Below are 23,264 nucleotides of genomic sequence, written 5' to 3'. Positions count from 1 at the left end.
CCTGGCACTCTACCACTTGAGCCACAGCCCCACTTTCTACTTTTTGATAATTAGAGATAAGATGAGATGAGATGAGATGAGATGAGATGAGATGAGATGAGATGAGATGAGATGAGATGAGATGAGATAAGATAATTGGAAATAGGGTAGGCTTCCAACCACAACCCTCAGACCTTAGCCTTCTGGAAAACCAAGATTTCAGCAGCACCTGGCTCAGTTAACTGTCTTAATACAGAATTGTTTTTCTACAGCTTGTTCTTCACTTCCAAGACCCCCAGTCACATCATCTTCACTTTTCTAAGCACATGTCTGGGATATTGCCAACTGGCCCATCTGAGTTCAAAGGCCTCATGATATGAATTCCTATTGGCAGTGTTGTAGTAAGGCTGTCTATGGGCTGTCTATGGGCTGATTTCTAGTCTTGGCGTTTTCCCCTGAAATTATCACTATCTTACATCATAAGTGCAGGAGGAAAAATACACAGTTCAGAGTTCTATCTGTCATCATCTGGTTCAAAGTTGAATGGTAAGGGACGTGGCATCCTGGTTAGACAAATCTATATAAATTTCGAGCCCTGTTTAACATCAAACCTGGCTCAGCACCCCAACACTTCCCTGCCTCTAACTGTATTCCAGTTTGAGATGCAGGAATTCAGAAAAGTTTTGATTGAAGTTCTGGACCATGCAGTAGCCAAATTCCAAAGTGATCCAAAGTCAGTCAATCAGAAGAGAGGTAAGGCTTTTGAGAATTGCCTGTGGGGAGACTTCCAGATAAGTGTGGGTGAAGGAGAGAGAAGGGTGTGAATGTGAGTTGAGATAGAACCTCCCTCTGTCCTGGTCCTTTGGGTCTGACTCCTACAAAGTGGTCTGGGGGTCTCTGTTTAGAAATTGAACCTAGATCTTGTCTCCCAGAACCAGTATGGAAGGAGAAACAGGGGAAAAAATATAAAATTAAAAACTCAGAAACGGGCTGGATGCTGGTGACTCATGCCTGTAGTTGCAGCTACTCAGGATGCTGAGATCCTGAGGATCATCATTCCAAGCCAGCCAGGGCAGGAAAGTCCATGAAACTCTCATTGAAGTGGTTGAGCACTAGCCTTGAGGAAAAGAGCTCAGGGATAGTGCCCAGGCCCCAAGGTCAAACCTCACAACCAACAAAAATTAATCATAATTCAGAAATGGCAAAGGGCCCCCTGACACTGAGCTGGACCAGGAATCTAGAGGGTCCTTGAAGCACCTTCTGATGCAGCCCCAGCACCCTCCAGATCTTTTTACTGTCCTGTGTGTCTCCCCAGGAATAATGTTCAGCAATTCCAACATAGGTACTCCCTTGATGAAGGACTTTCTGTGGGTGGCAACTCAGACCCCACAGTTGCTTGTTCTGGTGCTTCTTCTGGTGGTGGCACTTGGCTTCATCTGGAAACTTCACCAGGAGAAAGAACAAGAACATCAGACCAAAGGTAAAGTTATCAGAAGTCCAAGGCAGTCAGATCAAAGGAGGAAATGGAAAGAAAAGTTGAAGAGGATCAAGTGGCCTTGTTTAACTGAAAGGGTCTATGTTGTTGTTTGGTTATTTTTGTTTTTGTTTTTTTGTGCTCTTAGTGGGCATCAACTCAGACCCCCTCCCCCCAATTCCTTAGCTTTTTGGTTCAAACTGGTATTCTATCACTTCTCTTCACTTCTCTTTCTGGCTTTGTGGTCGTTAATCCTCTCAAACTAAATAACCTAGGATTATAGCCACCAGAGTGTGCTTAATTGAAAGGTTTTTGGTGTTGTTTTTTGAGATGACATCTTCCTATGTAACAAGACTGACTCAGAGCTATGAAGTTCAGACTGTCTGTGAACTTGATCCTTCTGTCATTCTCCAAAATGCTGGGGTTACAAATATGCACCACCCCTCTGAAGTTTTGTATGCAATATTTTTTCATTCATTTCCATCAACCTTGCTCAGTTTACTCCACCCAAACTATAACCCTGACTATGTCCTTGAGTTCCTAATTCCCCAATAGCTCACATGACCACAGAAATTGAAAGTCCTTTGCAAAGTGGGCCTGACACCTCTACTAATTCACTTCTTGTCCTTTTACAGAAAAAACTCCAAAGAGAACTCAGTAAGTTCTGGTTGTCACTCTGCCCTGTGTTTTGTTTGAGTCCCTGTCATATGCCATTTATTTCATGAAATTTCTTTTTTTTCTGGGTCCAGTCATGGGGCCTGAACTCTGGGCCTGGGCGCTGTCCCTCAGCTCTTCAGCTCAAGGCTAGCGCTCTACACTTGAGCCACAGTGCCACTTCTGGCTTTTTGCTTATGTGGTGCTGAGGAATCAAACCCAGGGCCTCAGGCATGCAAGGCAAGCACTCTACCACTGAGCCACCTTCCCAGCCCTCATGAAATTTCTTTGCTCTGCTTCAGGTTGGAGGAAAGTCCAGGAAGCAAATGGTAAGAATATTGGAATTTTATTCATTTAGTCATTATTTATTTAGTCTAAGACCTCACTAACATTGACATTGTACTGATTCTTTTCCCTGAAGCCTATCGGCTCTTACACAATTTGGAGTCTTAGCCCATCTTAGCCTTTGGTTCTTCATTCATAGATATCTCAGAGGTTTTTCAAATCTGTGTCCAAATCAAACTGGGTATATATTTTAGGTCCTAAAATATATTCCATTTTAAGCAAATTATTTGAATGTCCGTTTTAATGTACAAAAAACAATGCAATCTAAGCAAGGTATCAGTGACTCACACCCATAAACCTGGCTATTCAGGAAACAGATTCAAAGAAATATGGTTCGTGGCAGAAAATTCTTGGAGCCATCATCTCCAATTAACCAGCAAAATGTCAGACTGGAGGCATAGTGGTAGAGTGACAGTCAGAAAAGCTGAGAGTATAAAACCTTGAGTTAAAGCCATGGTGCTGATATAAAACAAAACACAACAACTGAAGCAAAACCCATAATCTTTTTGTTTTTTATCTAAGACTAGGACTCAAACTCTGTATTTAACTCTTTCACTCGCTGGCTGGCAACTCTACTACCTGAGCTATACCTCCAACCTCCCCAAACCTATCATCTAAGCCAACTTTTTATTATTATTATTATCTTGTTAGCATTCTAGAGTCAATGATTGTGGAGTAGTTTTAGTTTTCAAGCTATATTTCCAGTCATATTCAGTGACAAATGAACCCCTAAGGCTGGATTTTATTTTTTGTTGGCTTGGGGATTTGTTGTTGTGGGTTTTTTTTGGTTTGGGGGGGGGTTGTTTTGTTTTGTTTTGTTTTGCTGGTCCTGGGGCTTGAACTCATGTCCTGACCACTGCCTTCATAGTCTTTTTTACTCAATGCTGGCACTCCACCACTTAAACTGCAGCTCTAGGTTTGGCTCTTTAGTAGTTAAATGGAGATGAAAGTGTCATAGACTTTCTTGCCAGATCTGGCTTTGAACTGCAATCCTCGGATCTTAGCCTCCTGATTAGCTAGGATTACAGATACGAATCACCTGTACCTGGATGGTTTGGTTAATTTGAGACAAGGTCTTACAATGTAGCTCAAGCTGGCATTGAATTTGTAATCATCCTGCCTCAGCCTCCTGAGTGTTGAGATTATAGGCACAAGACACTACACTATGCTGGATTGACCAAACAAAGGAAACAGAAAGCTGTCACCATCCTTGCCCCCTTCTTTATATGACTGGATAAAATCACCTAAGTCATTTTCAACTTTTCTTGCTCTCTCATACTCAATCACATGTGACTCACCATCCAGTCCTGCTTTGTACTTCCTCTCACAAGATCCAGCTTTAAGTTTCCTACTGTGCATTCATTCACATGGATACTAGTAAGACCGTCTATCTTTTAATGTACCCCAAATTCAGATTCCTTTTCTATGCTACTTCCCCCCCCCCTCATCTCCATGGCCTGTTTCTGTTTCCCCATAGCATTAATGGCAACTCCATCTGTACAGTGTTCACTAAGTTAGAACATAAATCTAGAGAAAGAGTTCCTGGGCTCAAATCCCTGTTTAGTCAGTAACTACTTGAGTGATTTGGACATGCGGTTAAACTTCTTTGCACTTAGGAAACAAGATAACAATAGTATTTAACACCTAATGTAAATGCAGCAAATATATGTAAATCCCTAAACATAATACAAAGATTATAGTAGGTCCTATATCAACACTAGCTATTACTAATAGTAAGACTTAATCCTCACTTCCCCAACGCCAAGCCAGTATCTCACTTCAAGACCTCATTCACATCTTGCTGGAGTGTCATAGTAGCTTTTTATTTGGGCTCCCTATCTCCTTCCATCTGTCTCTCCAATAAGGACTACTACAGCAGGCTTCATTCCACACAATACAACCATTGGGTAAACCCAGCTTAGTTCTGTTCTCTTTTCCTGGTTCACCCAGGCTGTTGCATGAGTTTGTATATGTTGGTGCATTGTAGCTATAGAGGTACAAAAACAAAAAACCAGGGTGGGGAGGAGTAGTTGGGGAGGTGGGGAAGGAAGGGGAAAAACAAAGGAGGAAGCTCCATAGGAAACGTACTCATTACCTTATTCATGTAACTGAAACCCCTCTGCACAGTATTTTTACACTAAAAAACCACACACACATCTAATGTGAGCAGAAACAGGAGATGAGTAAAGGCTATCAGTGGAATCCAAGGCTATACTTAGGTGCCAAAAAATGGAAATTGAAAAGCCCATTCCTTATGACACCTCTCCTCCCCCTCTTCCCCCCCCTCCCCGCCCCCGCAACACAGTGTCCAGACACTGTGGGAAAAGGAAGGAAAGGTACCAGAGTACACAATGGACCAAGGGATTTTTTTTTCCTTTTTTTTTTTTTTGTCGGTGACAGGGCTTGAACTCAGGGCCTGGGCACTGTGTGTGAGTTTCTTTTTGCTCAAGGTTAGCACTCTACCACTCTGAGCACCACTGGTGGTTAATTGGAGACAAGAATTTCAAAGGAGCTGTGTTGCTAGTGGTAATCTGTAATCCTAGCTACTCAGGAGGCTGAGATCTGAGGATCATGGTTCAAAGCCAGCCGAAGCAGGAAAGGACATGAGATTCTTATCTCCAATTAACCTAAAAACCAGAAATGGAGCTGTGGCCCAAAGTTGTAGAGCACTAGCCTTGAGCAAAAAAGCTGAAGGACAATGCCTAGCTCCTGAGTTCCTGAGCCAAGACTAACAACAGCAACAACAGCAACTGAAGAGTCTCATGGAAACGTTTCTGCCCAGTCTGGCCTCAAACCACAGTCCTCAGATCTAAGCCCCCTAAATACCAAGATTACAGGTGTGAGCCACCAGTGCCCAGCAGGCCAAGGAATTTGTGAGTTCTTGCCAGGGAGCATTCATCTCTCTTTTCTTTCTATCACAGATTGGAGGAAAGCTCAATCTTATGCTGGTAAGTGACCATTGAATTCCCAATGTCTTAGATTCAAACCTCCATAAAAAAAAGATTTTCATGATCTTCATTCATCTTCTAGCTTTAGTTAGTGAATGTATTAGACAGACTATAAATAGAGAACCTGGGACATTGCACAGCATTGAAACCAAGTACTTCTCTAATCCTACTTCTGATAGTGCCTTTTACTCTTCTCCCAGTTTAAACCTTTTCCCTCTTTTTCTTTTTAAAATCCTCCATTCTCATTTTTCTCACTTTTTTTTCAAGTCTCATTGTTTTCAACACTTTAGTCCTAAGAGGACACCATTGGATCACAAATGGGTGATGTGAATCTTTTATTTTTTATTAGTTGTGGGGCTTGAACTCAAGGCCTGAGTGTTCTACCACTTTGAGCCAAAGCTCCACTTCTGGTTTTCTATTGATTAATTGGAAATAAGAGTCTCAAGACTTTTCTGCCCAAGCCAACTCCAAACCTTGATCCTCAGATTTCAGCCTCCTGAATAGCTAGGATTACAGATGTGAGACTTAGACAACCAGCTGTGTATGTATCTCATAGGAGATCCAGACTTGATCTCTGCATAGTTATGCTCAGTTAGGCCCCTCTCCAATGGCAGACTATTGATGGAAGAGAAAAAAAAAATGTTTCCACCCAGCACCAGTGATCATGCCTGTACAATCCTAGCTACTCAGGAGGCTGAGATCTGAGGATCATAGTTCAAAACCAGCCTGTAGAGGAAAGTCCATGAGACTCTTATCTCCAATTAACCACCAGAAAACTGGAAGTGGAACTGAACTGTGGCTCAAAGTAGAGCACCAGCCTTGAGCAAAAGAGTTCAGGGTCAGTGCCCAGGCCCTGAATTCAATCCTCACAACCAACAACAACAACAAAAAAGTTGATTAATGATTCAAGGTATATTGATCCTGGAGTTCCTTGGACAACCTAAGTGTTGCTGCTGCCGCTGCTTCATCATCATCATTTGTGGTGCCTGAACTCTGAGCCTGGGTGCTGTCCCTGAGCTCTTCAACTCAAGCTAACACTCTACCACTTGGCCACAGCATCACTTCCAGCTTTTTCTGCTTATGTGGTACTGAGGAATTGAGCTCAGGGCCTCATGCATGCAAGGCAAGCACTCTACCACTGAGCCACCCTCCCAGACCTACTTGTTATTATTATTATATTTTGTGCCATTATTGTAGTTGGACTTATGTCTTAGAACTTTTGCTCAGCTTGCTTGCTCAATGCTGACACTCTACCACTTGAGCCATTCCTCAATGCCCATATTTTTGCTGAGTATTTTTTTTTTGTCAGTCGTGGGGCTTGAACTCTGGGCCTGAGCACCATCCCTCAGCTCTTCAGCTCAAGGCTGGCACTCTACCACTTGAGCCACAGCCTATTTTCTGAGTGGTTTATTGGAGATAAGAGTCTCACAGACTTTCTTACCCATGCTGGCTTTGACCTGCGATCCTCAGATGTCAGCCTCCTGAGTAGCTAGGATAACAGGCTTGCTGAGTATTTTGAAGATGGAGTCTATAGAACTTTTCTTCATGAGCTGGCTTTGAACTGTGTTCCTCTGATCTCAGTCTCCTGAGTAGCTAGGATTACAGATATGAACTATTGGTATCTGGCTTCCACATTTTATTTTTATTTCTTTCCCAATCTTCAAATCTACCAGTTTCCTAATTTGTCTGCCTGGACTATCCTGGCTAGCTAAATCAAACTAAATTCAATATTTTTCCAGTCACAAGCAATATTTTGAACTTTGGAGATAAGTATATATAAGTATGTTAAAGGGAAAAGTAATCAAATTTAAAGGACTTTCTGAGGCAAGTAAATGACAAGTTAAGGAGATTATGAAGACTTTAAAAAGGAAAAACCATCAAAATTTTGTAAATGTTCCTTTTATACTGATTTTTTTGTTTGTTTTATGTCATAAGAAAAAATATTGTCAGGGATTGTGATTTATCATCTGGGAATCTTCAGAATCTAGAACAAATGGCCCTTGAGTTATGATTCAGTTTGAGATTCTTTATGACTTAGTTATGATGTGAAAGTGATATGCATTCTGTAGAAACCATACTTTGACTTTTCCTGGACTAGCAATGTACAATAAGATTCTCAGCCAGGGATGGGAATGTGGTTTAATAGTAGAGTGCTTACCTCACATGCATGAAGCCCTGAGTTAAATTTCTCAGTACCACATACACAGAAAAAGCCGGACGTGGCACTGTGACTCAAGTGGTAGGGTACTAGCCTTGAGCAAAAGAAGCTCAGGGACAGTGCACAGCCCTAGAGTTCAAGCCCCAGGATGGGGGAGGGGGGGAGGGAGAGAGAAGATTCTCAACCAACAATCTACAGCATATCATTTTCCCAAGTCCAAGCTTTGATGTTCTGTAGGCTAGGTGTATCAAATGTATTTTGACATATTATAGTCTGTTGTTTGTAACATGGATCATCTGTAGATATTCTTTCTGTCCCTTTTTCTTCTTGCAGAAAGAGTCTGTCAAAGGAGCTGATATTTGGTCATGGCTTAGATACCTTAGGCTAGCCTATTATAATAAACTTAAAGACTCATTAGATAAACATAATAAGAGTTTATTTATTTACCTCTTCCACATTCAGCCAGAAAATGGGAAAGAAGGGGAAGAAAAATTATGCACGTTCTTACAGGTCAGGTCTAGGAGTGGCCAAGTCTTCTCCTGCTTTATGTACAGAGGCTACAAAATGTCATTTTGCTAAGTCTCTGGAAGGAAAGGAACCATACTTTGTTAAGTTTATGAAAGATTTCCCCACATAAGTCTTCTTAGATTATTCCTCTTAGCAAAATTAAAATTTCTCCAGAGAACCACTCAGACATCCAGGTGCAGAGAACAAAGAAAGGTTTATTGCCAGGAAAGGGGGCCAGCAAGACTCCTTTTCACAAGGGAGGAATGAGAAGAAGCACTGGCTATTGTCTGGGGTGACCTATATAACCTAGGAGGTTTAGGAGGGGCTAGAAGGGGCTAGGAGGTGGAGACCCTGGTGTGGACATGAGGACCAGGGGCTTCATCATGTCGGACTAGGATTTATGGCTGCTGTCCAAATAGTAGATAAGGGTCCTGCAACTGCCCAGACCTGAAGGTCACTCTAAGGGGCTCTTGTTGCCTTAGATGGTGGTAGCTGCCCCCAGAGAAGCGCCATCCCAATGTACAGGGGGTTGGAAGTTGGTTATTTACTGCCTTTACTACATGGGCCTAGTGTTGCCTAGGAAGGGAGCATGCTAAGCTGTGGAGAAGGGAAGAAATGAACTAAGCTATGGGAAGGGACTCATTTTTGCTAACAATTCCTGTCAGTACCTGGCTCAGAGATACAATCGTTACCTTTGGGGGCCTCAATCTAGTAGAGAAGGGAACCATAGAACAGTGCAGTGACATAAGAGTGATTTATCCAAAATGCCATGGGAGATGAGACATAGAGAAGAATGGTGGTTCCTGAATAGCTAGCTACCCTTGTTCCTGGGGACTGGATCTCCAGACTACAAAAACCCAGATGATTTGCTCTTCACGGAAACATCGGTATTTTCCCAGGATTTCTTCATGGGTTGGAGTCATCTTCTTTCTCTCTTTTCCCAGTCATTGAGGGTCCTGAGATGTTAGATTTACCTGGTGCTGTGTGTCCTTTTTTCTTTCTGCAGCTCATGTGACTCTGGATCCAGATACAGCCTACTTCGAGCTCTTTGTTTCTAAAGATTGCCGAAGTGTGAGCCGAAAAAATATATGGCGGGATCTTCCTGAAAAACCCTAAAGGTTCTTATTTGACCCTTGGGTACTAGGCCAAGAGGCCTTCTCTTCAGGGAAACATTACTGGGAAGTTGAAGTGGGAGACGGATTTCTGGGGGCTCGGTGTTTGTGAAGAAAACTTAAAAAATACATTGTTGGTTTCAGAGTCACCTCAACATGGATTCTGGGCCATGGAACTGTATACTAATAAGTATCAGGCCCTCACCTCACCTCCAACAGTCCTTCCCTTGAGTAGCCCCCTTTGTCGGGTAGGAATCTTCCTGAACTATGAAGCTGGGTATGTTTCCTTCTATAATGTGCCTGAAAAGTCTCACATCTACACCTTTCCCCAGGCCTCCTTCTCTCAACCCCTCCAACCCTATTTCTGCCTCTTTTTCTATCACCCAGCTCCTCTGACAATCTGTCACAGAGATGAACACTGCTTGGCCTTTCCCTCAGTTAAACCCATGGGAAAGAACTCTGCACTGGGCTTTAAAAGTCACTTCTAGTCACTTCTGACTCTTCAGTGGACTTCAGGAAATCTTTTGAAATCCTTTATACTTCATCAACAGTTAAGTACATATTCTCTCTAACATTTCTTTCTACTGAAAAATAAAAAGGAACTATGTGCATCTGATCATATTAAATGAAATTTATCAAAATGACCTCTAGAAAATGGAAACAAGTTTTTTTTCCCTTTGTTTTTTTCTTTTTGTCTTATGTCTAGGAATGTAAGAGGAGGCACAGAAATAGAGGGACAAAGGGTAAACAAATGCAGCAGTGGTACTCACTAGACACTATGTTGAAAATAAACTTGTGGGTTTATACAACTTGTGGGTGGGGATGGGAGGGAAAAACTGGGAGAGCATGGGAGAGTGTACTCTTGGTCTGACTTATGTAACTGTACTGTATATCACCTTTATAATAATAAAAAATTAAGATAGATAGACATATCTTTAAGTTCAACTACTCTTTTTTTTTTTTTTGGTCGGTCATGGGACTTGAACTCTGGGCCTGGGCGCTGTCCCTGCGCTCTTCAGCTCAAGGCGAGCATTCTTACTTCTTGAGCCACTTCCGATTTTCTAGTGATTTATTGGAGATCAGAGTCTCATGGACTTTTCTGCCCGGCTGGCTTTGAACCATGATCCTCAGATCTCAGCCTCCTGAGTAGCTAGCATTACAGGAGTGAGCCACCAGCGCCCAGCTTCAACTACTTTTAAGCTCCATCCTAATCAACATGAAGTCTCAGTTCTTTTGACTTTTACACTCAGACACGCAGTATTTTCTTTCTGTATCTTCTGGGGGTCTGGGAAAAAGTTAGGGCTAGTGTATGTTGTTCCAGAGCTGAGTGATACAGAGGGCCAAGGAATAACAGTCCAATACCACAGAGTCTTGTCAGGAATTGTCATCCCAGCAGAGGCAAGAAATATGGATACAAAGATGACAAAGATAAGAAATATAGAAAGGAATGTCTATCTGATCTTCTTTTACTTAAAATGACCATCTTAGTATCATGGAGAAATGAAAGATAGATGCATTTTTTTTTTTTTTTTGCCAGTGCTGGGGCTTGAACTAGGCCTGGGCACTGTCTCTGAACTGCTTTTGCTCAAGGATAGTGTTCTACTGCTTGAGTCACAGTGCTACCTCTGGCTTTTCTGAGTAGTTTACTGGAGATAAGAGTCTCATGGACTTTCTTCTCCCTGCTCACTTCCAACCACAATCCTCACTCAGATCTCAGCCTCCTGAGTAGCTAGGATTACAGGCATGAACTTCTGGCTCCCAGCTAGCAGTGGTCATCTTTAATACCTGGAACAGGAGGAAATAGGATGTAAATAGGACCAAAGTCAAAACATTTCAGTTCCACATGAAAACTTCTTTTCGAGTCATAGAAAACCTTGCAAGGTACAAGCTCTTAGAGAAGTTACTTTCCAGGGCATCCCGCTATTCTGGGACTTAATTTTACATCATATACCACATGATAGCAACTCTGAACTCTAATCCCCAGATCTCAGCCTCCTGAGAGGCTTACAGGTGTGGATCACTGATGACAGGCCCCAATAGTTTTTACATGAAAGACAAGGCCATCCTAACAGATACAGCAGCCTCCTCCCTATTTCTTGTTTCTGAAATCTCTTTCACTGCACCATCTCAAAGGCTAATAACTTGAATAAGATTCTTCTTACTATGGAAAGAGGGTGAGTCTTGTTCACATAATATCCTTGCCCTTCCAGTCCTAACCATGAGACACTTCCACACAGAACCCACATATCATGGTCAGCAGCCACAATTAGCTTGAAATCTCAGCCTTAACAACAACAAAGAAAAGTACTACCTTGTTCTGAACAAGCAAAAAGGAAATAAAAGATGCTCTCAAAAGGCTATTCGCGGTTTGGTATTCCCGCCCGCCCCTCCCCCCTTTCAGTTTTTCTAGGTATTCTACCTAGTAACTGATGACAGAAAAGCTGAGGAATGCCATTGGCTACTGAGCCACAGCGGCCCAATCGTGAGCTCTAGAGCACTCATTGGAAATTTGAGGTTAGGAATGCGAATGGACTGGATCCGAGGACTGGCGTCCGGTATCCCCGTATCCTGTAAATAATGCAAGGCGAAGAAAAGTTCTTTTCGAGCGGCTGGTTCTCAGGTGGAAATTGTGACCATGAACCTGTTGGAGAAAAGAGCAATGATGGTAAAATTGTCCTTTGTGGGAGAGAGAAGAAACGAAAGCACAGAGGTTAATTCCGGAAGGGAAGGAAGGGAAGGGGAGCGCCCGGTGGATCCGGGGTGGTGAGCCGTAGAACGGAATCTTCTCTGGAGGAAGGGCCGGGTCCCTGGCCAGGCGAAGTCCACGGTGGGGAGGCACAGCCGCCCCTGCTTTACCAGGGGTCGATCGGCCAGGCTCACGGGGAAAAAGGAAGGAAGGCGTGGAAGAATATCAAGTGACAACCGAAGAAACCGGACTCTGGAAAGAAAAACGAGCCGAACAGGGGAGAAAACTGTCTGCCTGATGTTTTTGTTCTTTTGTTTCATGGAATGTTTGATGAACCTATCTATCAGGGTATACGGGAACCACAAGATGAAGGGATCTGCCCAAGACAGGAGTTAGGATGAAAGTCTGCCCTAGATGAAAACGACTTGGCCGATTTCTCCTCCTATGTAACCCTAGGCGTTGGGTCCCTGCCTGGCCTAGATGAATCCCATCCTGGAGACGTATGGAGTCAGTTGCTTCACTGCACCTCAGCCTGGAGGCCTCTCTTCTCTCCCTCTTCCTCAGCCTGTGTGCATTGGTCTCAGGTAGGTTTGTATACCACTTGCTCCTAATCAACTTTTCAAAAAGCAGCCTCAAAACTTAAGTCTGTGAACAAGAGCCGAAGGGAGGACTGCAAACTGTGTAGACTCATCCTTGAATTCTGAATTCTGGATTTAGACTAGTGTTGTTCAGCAGAAAAGCATCGAGACCCATGAAAGAGAGCTGCACACAGAGCTGTAAATTTTAAAGCAGCAACGTTTCAGAAAATAAGAAACAGATGAAACAATGTTTAATAGTTTGTTTACTTGCCAATAGCTAAATATTATTATTGAAGTACTACTTAATGCAAAATATTACTAAGAAAATATTTAATATTTTAAATTCTAACTTTTTACACCTGGCCCAAGTGGCTCATGCCAGTAATAAAATTCCAGTTTGCAGTGATAAAGGCTACATCAAGTCTTTAATTAAAAATAAGTTCCTTATAAATGTTAGAAGTTCCAGGTGCTGGCTCATGACTGTAATCTTTGCTACTCAGGAGGCTGAGATCTGAGGATTGAGGTTTGAAGCCAGTACAGGCAAGAAAGTTCATAAGACTCTTATATCCAATTAACCACCAAAAAGGCAGAAGTAGAGCTGTCAGTTAAGTAGAGCTATAGAGCACCATCCTTGAGCAAAAAAGTTAAGGGATTGCTGGGTTCTAGTGGCTCATGCCTGTAATCCTAGTTACTCAGCAGGCCGAGATCTGAGGATCACAATTCAAATTCAGGTCTGTAAAACTCTTATCTCTAATTAACTACCACCAGAAAACCAGAATTGGTGCTAATTTTCTGTCTTTGTTGGACAGGCCAGTTTTCTGTTGTGGGGCCAACTGATCCCATCCAGACTATGGTGGGAGAAAACACCACATTACACTGCCACCTGTCACCTGAGAAAAATGCTGAGGACATGGAGGTACGGTGGTTTCGGTCTCAGTTCTCCTCTGCCGTGCTGGTGTATAAGGGCAGGCAAGAGAGAACAGAGGAACAGATGGAGGAATATCAAGGAAGAACCACCTTTGTAAGCAAAGACATCAACAAGGGAAGTGTGGCGTTGATTGTTCACAATGTCACAGCCCATGACAATGGCATCTATCACTGTTACTTCCAAGAAGGCTGGTCCTATGATGAGGCCGTCATACTCCTTGTGGTGACCAGTAAGTCACTTCAAATTGCTCTATTGCTTTTCTCCAGCATGACTTTTGGGGAAAGTGTTTCTCCTAACTGCAGGCCTATTGTATAGCAGCAGATTTACTTGTTTGTTTATTTCTACAATCCTTTACATAGAGAGGGTAACCTTTAAGTGGGTTTGTTCTGTTAAGCTGTAGACATTGGTTCTTGAGAAGCATACACAAAACTTAGTTGTGACCTTGAGCAAAGGAGTATAGTTAATCCCTGAAGATAATGCTTACTTTTGCTTTATCATTGAAACTGGTTACTTTTGAAAGTGCAGACAGCATTGTCATTAATTACACTGGGACAACTGATAACAGGTCTGTCTAATGAACTACAACATAATACATATAATTTATTGAGCAATATTAATCTTGCCTTTTTCCCCCTTTTCCCCAAATACAGATTGTAGAATGATGAACATGTACATAGATAATTTAATAAAGCGTGATTAAGAGGCAAAATTATGTACTCAGTTTGGTAGATCCACAGAGACACCGACTGAGATTCTGCCAGGAGAAATTTTTTTTTTTTTGGTCAGTCATGGGGTTTGAAATCTGGGCCTGGGTGCTGTCCTTCAGCTCTTCAGCTCAAGACTAGTGTTCTACCACTTGAACTACAGCACCACTTCTGGTTTTTTGAGTGGTTTATTGGAGATAAAAGTAAAAGTCTCACAGCCTTTTCTGCCCAGGCTAGCTTTGAACCACAATCCTCAAATCTCAGCCTCCTAAGTAGCTAGGATTATAGACATGAGCCACCAGCCCAGCACCAGGCTCCAGGAGAAATTTGATGGGCTTCAGAATAGAAATGACAATAAAGCCAGAATTTCTTTTCTTTTTTCTTTTTCTTTTTTTTGCCAGTCCTGGGCCTTGAACTCAGGGCCTGGGCACTGTCCCTAAGCTTCTTTTGCTCAAGGCTAGTACTCTACCACTTGAGCCACAGTGCCACTTCTGGCTTTTTCTATTTATTTGGTACTTAGGAATTGAACTCAGGGTTTCATGCATGCTAGGCAAGCATTCTACCACTAAGCCACATTCCCAGCCCCAAAGCCAAGATTTCTAAGAGTGTATTAATAATGAATTTGAGGAACCTTATTCCCCAAAGCTAGTATAATCTAGTTTAAAAGAAACTTTGGACACTGGAAGACCCTTTAAGACATAGAAGAATTGATGGTGGCATTTTGGTATTGGAGTCCATTGAAGTAAGTGCTTTAATTTCTTGTCTTTAGTAGAATTTATTGAGTAGGCTTAATAGAGGAACTACTGTATAATAAAAATTTGTATGATCAGACAGATCAGGCCCTGTACTAATCCCTTCACACAGATTATTTTAGTTGATCATGTTAACAACCACATAAAGAAAGCAATTTCATTTTACTTTTACAGTTGAAGCTATAAGGTTCATAGAAGTTACTTCATTGATAAGTAGTAGAGTCATTTGCCATGTAATAGAAAATGTCACCCAAAGGGATTGAGTCAAAATCAGGTAAGGTTTAAGGTTTAGGGTAGAGAAGTGTGGACCGTGGGGCAAGCAGGACACTTCACTGGTGCGTAGACTAAAATGTTATGGAGTGTGAGGTGCTAAAGGTAGTGGGGCTGGGAAGGTGGCTCAGTGGTAGAGCACTTGCTTTGCATGCCAGAGACCCTGGGTTCGATTCCTCAGCACCACGTAAGCAAAAAGAAAAAACCTGGAAGTGGTAGAGCGCTAGCCTTGAGCTGAAGAGCTGAGGGACAGTGCCCAGGCCCAGAGTTCAGGCCCCACAACCGGACCAAAGAAAAAAAAAAGATATATGGTAGTGATGAAAGTGATAAAAATCATATTCTTATTATAATAGCTACCATTTATTGGGCAATCCCTGTCCAAATAACTTCTCCCAACAATTTTAGATGAGGAAATATATCAACATGGATAATCCACATTAGCAAGTAGAGCAAAGATTTAAATCTGAATTTTCCTGATTCCATAGCCCCTCCTTTGTGTAAGTATTTTGCCTCTCATGCCTTCCTAATAGCACATTTTTCAGCATTCAGACCATATCTTCTTTTATTGCACAGCACAGGTTTGGCTATTAGGTAAGAGGAACATTAATGTTTTGCTTCTTAGAACCATACCATTTTTTTCTCACAATCTGCCCTGTCTTCTAAGCCAACTACCTATTTATCACTGTTATGGGTGCAGAGAAACCGGGAACAAATGTTTTATAATACATTCTACCAAGATACAAAGAATTACCAATTCCCAATATAATTTGCCACTGTCCATTTGGATATGAGCAGGCAGTTGAAAGGAAGGAGGAATGAGTTGAGTTCTATGGGTTTGAGGTTGACTCAAGGTGATATTGTTGCGATTTTATGAATTAAAAAAAATTGTATGATCATTGGGCATATGGCCAAAGGGACAGAAATCTCCCAGGAACGTGTCTGCAGTGTCCTCACATCCAGTCAGGAAGCCTTAATTGAAGACTCTTTTAAACATATAATATGATGAGGAAGAGTTTAGATCCACAGTATTTTTTTTAGGATGGTCTTCTGATGACATATGCTAGGGACTGATATTGTTATTGTAGCTATAATGCATTCAGATCTTCCTAACAGGGGAGGCTTATACAAAACTACCTAATTAGTTGAGCTTCTCAGAGGTAAACATCTCTGAATTGGGACAAAGGCCAGCTTTACAGGATCTCTTTATTCACTCTCCTAAAAATATCAGCTTCTATAGTTAGTAGATAACTGGGAGCTTTTCTTTTGTTTGTTTGTTTGTTTTGTCGGTCATGGAGCTTGAACTCAGGGCCTGGGTGCTGTCCTTGTGCTCTCCAGCTCAAGGCTAGCACTTTAGCACTTGAGCCACAGTACCACTTCCTGTTTTCTGAGTGGTTTATTGGAGAGTCTCACAGTCTTTCCTGCCTGGGGTGACTTTGAACTGCAATCCCCATATCTCAGCCTCCTGAGTAGCTAGGATTACAGGTGTGAGACACCAGCTCCCAGCTGGGAGCTTTTCTTTACTTGGCCAGTAAGAAAGAAACTGTGGTGTGAAGTCCTGAGCTAGAAGAGAAGACAGTATCTTGAGATATTAAGATTATGGAAGCCTGGCAAGTTTCCATCCTTGTTATATTATTCTAGAATTTCAAGAGGCTAAGGTTCCTTACAAGGAACAGAAAATGAATCCCTAAGCCTGTTTTATTTTTATTTATTTTTCTTTTTGGGGGGGGTTCTGGTTGTGGGGCCTGAACTCTGGGCCTGGGTGCTGTCCCTCAGCTCTTCAGCTCAAGGCTAGCGCTCTACCACTTGAGCCACAGCACCACTTCCAGCTTTTTTCTTTTTGCTTATGTGGTGCTGAGGAATCAAACCCAGTACCTCATGCATGCAAGGCAAGTGCTCTACCACTGAGCCACCTTCCCAGCCCCGCCTATCTGTTTTAGATTGGAGTGAAAAATTAAACTCTCTGGAAGAATAAATCAACTAGCATTTACAGCAGATATCACAGAACCACAATGCTGTGATGGTGCCTGAATGTGGAGTACAAGGAAAAGATTATGATGTAATCCTGTGCTCTCAGAGTTCTCATTTTATTTGATATATTGGTCTTCTCCAACATCAAGCTTCCTTCTTTCTTCTTTTTTCTCTTTTCCTGTTTCTTCCTCCCTCTATCCCTTTTTGTCTTCCTTTTTTCACAGATGGCATACTACAGCAATGCACAGAATTTGCATATTCAGTATCCCAGTGCTCAATTGCACTATACCTTTTGCCTTGGCTTCTACTATAAAGAGCTGATCCTCTAAGACATAATGACTAAAACAGCACTGCCTATTTTGTAGTTTTGGGGATTGAATCCAGGGCTTTGTACATACCAGGCATGGCACTGAGCATGTACACTGAGCTATATCATCAGCTCAACCACTGCATTTTTAACTGAGCCCCCCTCTCCCTTGTAGGCATGGGCTCTAAGCCTCTCATTGAAATGAATGGCCATGAAGATGGAGGCATCCTGCTGGAGTGCACATCTGGAGGGTGGTACCCAGAACCCCATGCGGTATGGAGAGACCCATATGACGAGGTCATACCTTCCTTGGAGGAGTCTTATGCTGCTGACAGTGATGGTCTCTTCATGGTCACCATGACTGTGATCATCAGAGACTGTTCTTTGAGGAATATGACATGCTCCATCAACAACACTCGGCTTGGACAGGAGATGAGAAGTGTGATTTTCATTCCAGGTCAGTTTTCTGCCCTGTGAAGACTCACATTTGAAGGTAGGGTTCTCAGCAGACACATTGAAGTAGTAGTGAATAGGACCTGAGTGAGAGAAGAGTGTTAGTGGAAGCTAAACCCTGAAGAACAGAAAGCTAAAGCTAGGCTGAGGCCTTTTCTTTGGCACAAGAAGAAATCAAGTCATCTCAAAATACATATGTAGAAGCTTCTTCAATTAGGGTATGTCTGTTTTTCCCATCCAGTGCTGCAGCAAAGTTTAAACATTAAGAGCAACCATATGCCAGGTATGATGGTATATGCCTATATTTCTAACACTTGGGAAGTGAAGGCAGAAGGATTATAGATTTGAGGGCAGCCTGTGCCACATAACAAGCTCCAGAACAGACTAGGATACATAGCAAGATATTTCTTATAAGAAAGAAAAACTACCCCTGCAAAAGAAACCCCCCCAAAACAATTATAAACCATGGACAGAGGTATGGAAAAATGACCCTGTGGAACTCTCCTGTTGAAGATCTCCTTTCAGGACCAGGGGATTTCCCAAGGGATACCTCTAGGGAAATTCTCTGTCTTCCATAGATTCATTCAACAAATACTCAAAAATATCTTCCATGTTAAAGACACTAGTCTAGAATCCAAGGTTAAATCACTGAACATAACACATGAAGATGCATGATCTCATGGAGTTTACATTCTTAGAGAGCAATAAATTCAATGATGATTGAAAACAAGTGGCCAAATAAACTGAATGTTCTATAAGATTGTTATGAACACTGTGGGAAAAATTAAACAAGGAGGATCCAGGAAGTAACAGGAATGTAGAATGTTTACATTATTAACAGGATGGCTGGGCACTGGTCATGCCTATGAGGCTGAGATCTGAGGATGGTGGTTCAAAGCCAGCCTGGGCAGGAAAGTCCATGAGACTCCTATCTCCAATAAACCACCAGAAAAGTGGAAGTGGTGCTGTGCTTCAAGTGGTAGAACATTAGCCTTGAGCTGAAGAGCTGAGGGACAGTGCCCAGGTCCCCCAGACTTCAAGCCCCATGATGGTCAGAAAGGTCTGTAAAGAGAAATAAGGGAACTAAACAAATAAGAGAATGAGCCAAACAGATATTTAAAGATTTAAGCACCATAGGTAATAGGAAAAATATATGCCAAGGACTAAGGTATGAGTGTGCCTAGGAGTTTCAACCCAGCTATGTGTCTGGAGCTGAGTGAATACAAGCAATGGGAGGAGATGAATTCACAGAGACCACATATATACAGCAGTATAGGCCACAGACTTTGGCATTTAGTCTGATAAGTTAGGAAAACATTGGGGGGGGTGTTTAGCAAAGAATGAACATGATCTCAGGCTCCTCTATTGAGAATCAACTGACACGACAAGGGCAGAACAGACTGCACAAAGGAAGGGTAGGCTAAAGATGAAGGGAATGAAACATTCTAGGCAGAGATGAGTGGCTTATATCCAGGGTGGTGGCTGTGGTAATTAAACATAGCTGGTTAGCTTTATTCAATGGAATTCTTTCCATGGTAATCTCAGGTATTCTGCTTTTCTGTCTCTTGAACTCTAGCCTTGATACTTGTTATGGGGTCTGCCAGCACAGAGCCGCCATCTTTCTCCTACTAGAGAAAAGACACCTGCGGGAGCTCTTTAGATGTACTCCTGAAGCTCATCCTTGCCCCTGGTGTCCTGTGTCCCACTAAATGGTACTTTCCAGCTCCACTTTCAGAATCCTTCATGCCCAGCCTATCTTCCTGGATGGTGGTCCTGACTGTCATCTTGCCTGTTCTGATCCTCCTAATATCTGGAAGCATCTGTTTCATCAAGAAACTACATAGCAGAAAGGAAAGTCTGTCAGCAGAAAAGGAGTTTGAACATGAAGAAAAAGAAATTGCACATAAGGAACTGGGTAAGGGTGTGTGTAAGAAGAGAAAGAATCAAATAAAAAGTAAAAAGGTGGAAAGACAGTTTATTGTCATAGAAAGGATACTGTTCTGCTAGATAGAAGGTTGAAGAATAGGGAAGAAAGGCAGCAACAGAAGCTTGAAACTCTCAAACCTCACACATCCGTATCCCTATGATCATGCTTTCTTCTGACTTGCAAATGTTATATTTATTTACCCAGCTTCAACAATATTAAAATTTTCAACAAAAGTAAGCCTGCAAAATTATTGATACTGCCAGGCTCTGGTGGCTCACACCTGTAATCCTACAGGAGGCTGCCATGTGAGGATTGTGTTCAAAGCCAGCCCAGGCAGGAAAGTCCATGAGACTCTTATCTCCAATAAACTACTCAGAAAAAGCCAGAAGTGGTGCTATGATTCAAGTGCTATGGTTCATTTCTAGCCTTGAGCCCAGAGGCTCAGGAACAGAACCCAGGCCCTGAGTTTAAGCCTCAGGATAGGAAAAAAAAAGTATTGATACTATCCAGGGTCTTGATTACATATCATTTCTGGTTTCTGACAGTTTCCAGGTGTGCTAGGGGGTAGCGGGGAGTGGGGTTGGGGTGGGAGTGGTATCATTTAAATAAGAACAATTCTGCATCTACATCATTGAACACAGACCCATTATTTTATTTTTGTTTCTTTTCTCAGAACAACTTCAAGAGGAACTGCGTAAGTTTAGCCTTTCCTGAATTACTATTTGTACTATTTGTGTTCTGCTTGGCTAGCCATTATCTCCTGACATTCACCTCTCTGTCACTTGCAGGATGGAGAAGAACTCTCTTAATTGCTGGTGAGTGCCTCTGCTGTTCCCTTGGGGTCTTGTGCTTCCCTCTCTAACCAGCCAAAAGGACTCTTCAGAAGACATGAACAAGGGGCCAAGCTGGCTGCAATGAGGAAGCAAGAAGCTGCAGGTGGCTTGTCAGCAATGGTCCACCAAAATTGGACCCCAGCTTGTTTTGTTTTTGGTCGGTCATGGGGCCTGAACTCGGCCTGGGTGCTGTCCCTCAACTCTTCAGCTCAAGGTTAGCGCTCTACCAGTTAGGCCACAGAACCACTTCTGGCATTTTCTGCTTATATGGTGCTGAGGAATCGAACCAAGGTCCTCATGCATGAGGGACAAGCCCTCTACCACTGAGCCACCTTCCCAGCCTATGGACCCCAGTTTTTCTCTCAGGGAATTTTCCATATATTTTCATCAGTCCTATGTTTCACATTCCACAATCCTTTCTTTAGAATGATCCATACTTACCAGAAAAGACTGCCTCAAGAGTAACTTTTAAAGAAGTTGATGCTCTTGAATCTTTGATTGGTTGGGAAGAAGAGCATTCCATCTTAGCTAATTTATAATGTAGGAGATGGTTACATTGCACAGTCAAATGCCCAAGTGGAAAAAATGCAATAGAAAAAGCAAGAAAGTTGAAGAGTACACCATTATGTGTCCAGAAATGCCCTCCTGCTCTCACAAGCACACTGATATTCTGTGTATAACTTTTTTTTTTGGGGGGGGCCCAGTCATGGGGCCTGAACTCTGGGCCTGGGCACTGTCCCTCTGAAGGCTAGCGCTCTAGCGCTTGAGCCACAGCGCCATTTCCAGCTTTTTTGTTTTTGCTTATGTGGTGCTGAGGAATTGAACCCAGGGCCTCAGGCATGCAAGGCAAGCGCTTTAACCACTGAGCCACCTTCCCAGCCCTCTGTGTATAACTTTTGAGAGGAAGAGGAGATGTGAATGTGGAAGAGTTTGTGTTTTCTGAAAAGTCCTATTGGCTGGTTAGTAAATCATGATTTAAGATTGGGGAGAGTGGGACAGAACATCTTTTTGATGGTTTAAGTAAGTCGCATGGTTTCTGACTAAAGAGAGTTCCAAAGATCATTAATAGACAAGGGGTGGAACTGACAATGCTGAAAGTAGGAATTTTAATTATGATACATTTGCTACAGTTTCTGGGTTTCTTAGAGCTCCAGTGCTTCTCTACTGAAGGCAATGTGCTTGTCACTGACAGAATATCAACCATAGTGTTTCCCAGCCTAGAAGCTGCCTAGGTTGAGTAGTCTTCATAGAAAAAGCTAATACATAAGAGAATCCCCCATCCGCTCTCTGGACCTTTCCAGGGATAAAAGCTTATACAGTCTTCAGGGATCTTGAGACCTCAGCAACTAACCTGAAGACTTCTTCCTCAGCTGATGTGGTTCTGGATCCAGATACTGCTCATCCTGAGCTCTTTCTGTCAGAGGACTGGAGAAGCGTGAGACGGGGTCTTTCTCGGCAGAGCGTGCCTGATAACCCAGAGAGGTTTGATTGTCGGCCTTGTGTCTTGGGCCAGGAGATCTTCTCATCCGGGAGACATTACTGGGAGGTGGAGGTTGAAAATGTAATGGTGTGGGCTGTTGGAGTTTGTAGAGACAGTGTGGAGAGGAAAGGAGAAGCCTTGCTGCTTCCTCAGAATGGCTTTTGGACCCTGGAGATGTTTGGGAACCAGTACCGGGCTCTGTCCTCCCCTGAGAAGATTCTTCCTCTGAAAGAGCGCCTCCGCCGTGTCGCCATCTTCCTGGACTATGAAGCTGGAGATGTTTCCTTCTACAACATGCGGGACAGGTCACACATCTACACATGTCCCCGTTCAAACTTTTCTGGTCCTCTGAGACCCTTTTTTAGACTGGGTTCTGATGACAGTCCACTCTTCATCTGCCCAGCGTTCAGAGGGGCTCAGGGGGTCACAGTGCCTGAAGGGGGGCTCATTTTACACAGAGCAGGGACCCACCATCACCCACAGAACCAATTTCTTGGTCTCAGACTCATGTAGGGATGCCACGGCCCTCAGCTACCACTACACAGAGCCCTGGTGGAAAACGGGCCCTTCTTCCCTGTGATCACAGAACACGTACTGCTTCCTTCATACTCACTTCAGGCTCCAGCAATTCACACCCTCACTAGGCTGTGGCTTTAGTCATTGATTTATTTGTAACTGTGGAGCAGGGGCCAATCTTAGGAAACAACTACTATTCCATCTCTCTCAGGCAAGAACAGTGCAAGGGGGGGGGGGGGGGGAGGCGCTGAGAAGGTGGCTCAGTGGTAGAGCGCTTGCCTTGCATGCTCAAGGCCCTGGGTTCGATTCCTCAGCACCACATAAAGAAAAAAGCCGGAAGTGGCGCTGTGGCTCAAGTGGTAGAGCGCTAGCCTTGAGCTGAAGAGCTGAGGGACAGCGCCCAGGCCCAGAGTTCAGGCCCCACAATCGGACCCCAAAAAAAAACAACAACAAAAAAAACAAAGAACAGTGCAAGAGGGCGAAGGCCAGAAAATCTGTTGTTTCAGCATAAAGCAACCTTGAGCAAGATTGAAGCCAAGACTCCAGACTTTGAGAACTTGGGATGAGGATAATCAGATGCCACAGGATGTAAGATGAAGGAGGGAATCACGAGGAAGGGAGAACAATAGAGGTCAGAAGTAGAAGTGGACTAGAAAGCTGGGAAGAAAACCAAGGACTGTAGTTA

The 23,264-nt window shown here is 43.0% G+C and overlaps 1 protein-coding gene across 1 annotated transcript; it reads left to right on the top strand.

Annotated features, from left to right (window-relative positions):
• The first annotated feature begins 11,721 nt into the window (after nucleotides 1-11,721).
• LOC105999992 (butyrophilin subfamily 2 member A2-like) lies at nucleotides 11,722-22,800 on the top strand. The gene is made up of 7 exons (XM_013035173.1): nucleotides 11,722-12,447; nucleotides 13,251-13,598; nucleotides 17,546-17,827; nucleotides 19,547-19,777; nucleotides 20,424-20,444; nucleotides 20,539-20,565; nucleotides 21,954-22,800. Exons 1-7 carry the CDS (start codon nucleotides 12,366-12,368, stop codon nucleotides 22,574-22,576), a joined length of 1,614 nt encoding a protein of 537 aa, XP_012890627.1. The 5' UTR covers nucleotides 11,722-12,365; the 3' UTR covers nucleotides 22,577-22,800.
• The last annotated feature ends 464 nt before the right edge of the window (nucleotides 22,801-23,264 follow it).

The sequence above is a fragment of the Dipodomys ordii genome, unplaced genomic scaffold (assembly GCF_000151885.1).
Source record: "Dipodomys ordii isolate 6190 unplaced genomic scaffold, Dord_2.0 Scaffold206, whole genome shotgun sequence".
In the NCBI taxonomy this organism is placed as follows: domain Eukaryota; kingdom Metazoa; phylum Chordata; class Mammalia; order Rodentia; family Heteromyidae; genus Dipodomys; species Dipodomys ordii.
Note: the sequence above shows the minus strand (reverse complement) of the source record. Positions and strands in the feature narration are given on the sequence as shown.

Excerpts from the sequence above, each read along its gene's own strand:
- LOC105999992 (XM_013035173.1), top strand. The coding sequence starts at position 12,366 with ATGGAGTCAGTTGCTTCACTGCACCTCAGCCTGGAGGCCTCTCTTCTC. Across the intron at positions 13,599-17,545 it reads CATACTCCTTGTGGTGACCA|GCATGGGCTCTAAGCCTCTC; the intron begins GTAAGTCACTTC and ends TCTCCCTTGTAG. Across the intron at positions 19,778-20,423 it reads GAGAAAGAATCAAATAAAAA|AACAACTTCAAGAGGAACTG; the intron begins GTAAAAAGGTGG and ends TTCTTTTCTCAG.